Here is a 2,500-nt window from a genome sequence, read left to right on the forward strand (position 1 = left end):
AACAACAACAACAACAGCAACAACAACAACAGCAACAAAAAAAACAACAACAACAAACCCTGAATATTCTTTAAGCTTTAGTTACAGATAAATCCAGCATTAAAACCAGTATAAATCCAGCATTAAAACCAGTATAAATCCAGCATTAAAACCAGTATAAATCCAGCATTAAAACCAGTATAAATCCAGCGTGTTCTACAGGTTCTACAGGTTCTACAGGTTCCAAAGGTTCTACAGGTGAGCTGTGGAACATGAACTGATGTCACATTAATAATTATAGAACAATAACTGTACTCAATAACACACACACACACACACACACACACACACACACACACACACACACACACACACACAGGGGTGTTGCATAATAAAAAGCTTCTTACCCAGCATGGTGGCGCCCTCTGCCTGAAACTCTGGGAACTGTCCCTCTGAGGGGACGCTGACTGTCCTGCGCAGACTCCGCCCCTTCGCCGAGTCTGTGGGGCTCTCCTGAGCATCACCTGCAGCCTGGGGGGACATCAGTGTTTTCAAGTGTCTGCCAGTGGTGTGTTAAAACCAGTATAGATCTACTGGTTAAACCAGTATAAATGTAGTATTAAATGGGGGGGTCAGTGTGGGGGGTCTGACCTCATCGTCCTTGTGGAGCAGGATGAGCTGGGTGTCGGTCAGGATGCAGTACTTCCTCTCCCAGGCGCCGCTGTCGGTGTACGGACTCTGGCCGCAGGAGAAGCGGTGAGCAGGAGGACCTTTAACATCTGAGACACAGGACAGGACAGTGATCACCTGAGCAGGTGTGAGGTCACAGTGTTTTAAGTCACTTCAGAGACATCTCAATAAAATATGACAACTGTAGACATGAACCCAGAGCTGTGAGGGTTTTATTTTGAAAATCATGAGAATGAAAGAGGAGGATACGGACGTCCTGCAAAACTTAAATTCAACATTATCATATTGTGATTATTCTGACAGACACTGATATGAGTCAGGATTTCAGTGGGTCTGTTCACACCTGTCACACAGGTGTGAACCAGGAGTGAGGTCTGTTCACATCTGATCCTCAGTCAGCTGATCCACCTCATACAGGAATCATGGGAGTGAGTGGAGCCTGCAGAGCTCAAGCTGAACCAGCAGGGGGTGCTGTGGGTCTAACCTCCATCCTGATCATCGCTCCAGCAGAGAGGAGGAGGAGAGGAGGAGGAGAGGAGGAGGAGAGGAGGAGGAGAGGAAGAGAGGAGGAGAAGGAGAGGAGGAGAGGAGGAGGAGAGGAGGAGGAGAGGAGGAGGGGGAGGAGAGGAGGAGAAGGAGAGGAGGAGAGGAGGAGGAGAGGAGGAGGAGAGGAGGAGGGGGAGGAGAGGAGGAGGAGAGAAGGAGGAGGAGGAGAGGAGGAGGAGGAGAGGAGGAGAGCGGGGGAGAAGGAGGAGAGGAGGAGGAGGAGGAGGAGGAGAAGGAGAAGAGGAGGAGGAGAGGAGGAGGAGAGGAGGAGGAGAGGAGGAGGAGGAGGAGAGGAGGAGGAGAGGAGGAGGAGAGGAGGAGGAGAGGAGGAGAGGAGGAGGAGGAGAAGAGGAGGAGGAGAGAAGGAGGAGGAGGAGAGGAGGAGGAGGAGAGGAGGAGAGCAGGGGAGAAGGAGGAGGAGGAGGAGGAGGAGGAGAAGGAGAGAAGAGGAGGAGGAGAGAGGAGGAGAGGAGGAAGAGGAGGAGGGAGGAGGAGGAGAGGAGGAGAGGAGGAGAGAGAGAGAGGAGGAGAGAGGAGAGGAGGGAGGAGAGGTGAGAGGAGGAGGAGAGGAGGAGGAGAGGAGAGGAGGAGAGGAGGAGGAGGAGGAGAAGAGGAGGAGAGGAGGAGGAGAGGAGGAGGAGAGGAGAGGAGGAGGAGGAGGAGAAGAGGAGGAGAGGAGAGGAGGAGAGGAGGAGAGAGAGGAGGAGGAGAGGAGGAGGAGGAGGAGAAGAGGAGGAGAGGAGGAGGAGAGGAGGAGGAGGAGGAGGAGAAGAAGAGGAGGAGAGGAGGAGGAGAGGAGGAGGAGAGGAGGAGGAGAGGAGGAGGAGGAGAAGAGGAGGAGGAGAGAAGGAGGAGGAGGAGAGGAGGAGGAGGAGAGGAGGAGAGCAGGGGAGAAGGAGGAGAGGAGGAGGAGGAGGAGGAGAAGGAGAAGAGGAGGAGGAGAGGAGGAGAGGAGGAGGAGGAGAAGGAGAAGAGGAGGAGGAGAGGAGGAGAGGAGGAGAGGAGGAGGAGAGGAGGAGGAGAGGAGGAGGAGGAGAGGAGGAGGAGAGGAGGAGGAGGAGGAGAGGAGGAGGAGAGGAGGAGGAGGAGGAGAAGAGGAGGAGAGCAGGGGAGAAGGAGAAGAGGAGGAGAGGAGGAGGAGAGGAGGAGGAGAGGAGGAGGAGAGGTGGAGGAGGAGAGGAGGGGAGGAGGAGAAGAGGAGGAGGAGAGAAGGAGGAGGAGGAGAGGAGGAGGAGGAGAGGAGGAGAAGGAGAGAGGAGGAGGAGGAGGAGAAGGAGAAGAGGAG

The 2,500-nt window shown here is 54.6% G+C and overlaps 1 protein-coding gene across 5 annotated transcripts in view; it reads right to left on the reverse strand.

Annotated features, from left to right (window-relative positions):
* rasal2 (RAS protein activator like 2) overlaps positions 1-2,500 on the reverse strand; it is a 72,453-nt gene that overhangs the window by 37,144 nt on the left and 32,809 nt on the right. For all 5 annotated transcript variants that reach the window (XM_056391427.1, XM_056391425.1, XM_056391426.1 and 2 more), the window contains 2 exons: positions 631-758; positions 387-510 (listed from right to left, as the gene is read on the reverse strand). In XM_056391427.1, the coding sequence (XP_056247402.1) occupies positions 387-510; positions 631-758 (252 nt within the window). Of the gene's footprint in view, positions 1-386; positions 511-630; positions 759-2,500 lie in introns of those variants that run through there.

The sequence above is a fragment of the Seriola aureovittata genome, chromosome 12 (genome assembly GCF_021018895.1).
Source record: "Seriola aureovittata isolate HTS-2021-v1 ecotype China chromosome 12, ASM2101889v1, whole genome shotgun sequence".
Classification (NCBI taxonomy): Eukaryota; Metazoa; Chordata; class Actinopteri; order Carangiformes; family Carangidae; genus Seriola; species Seriola aureovittata.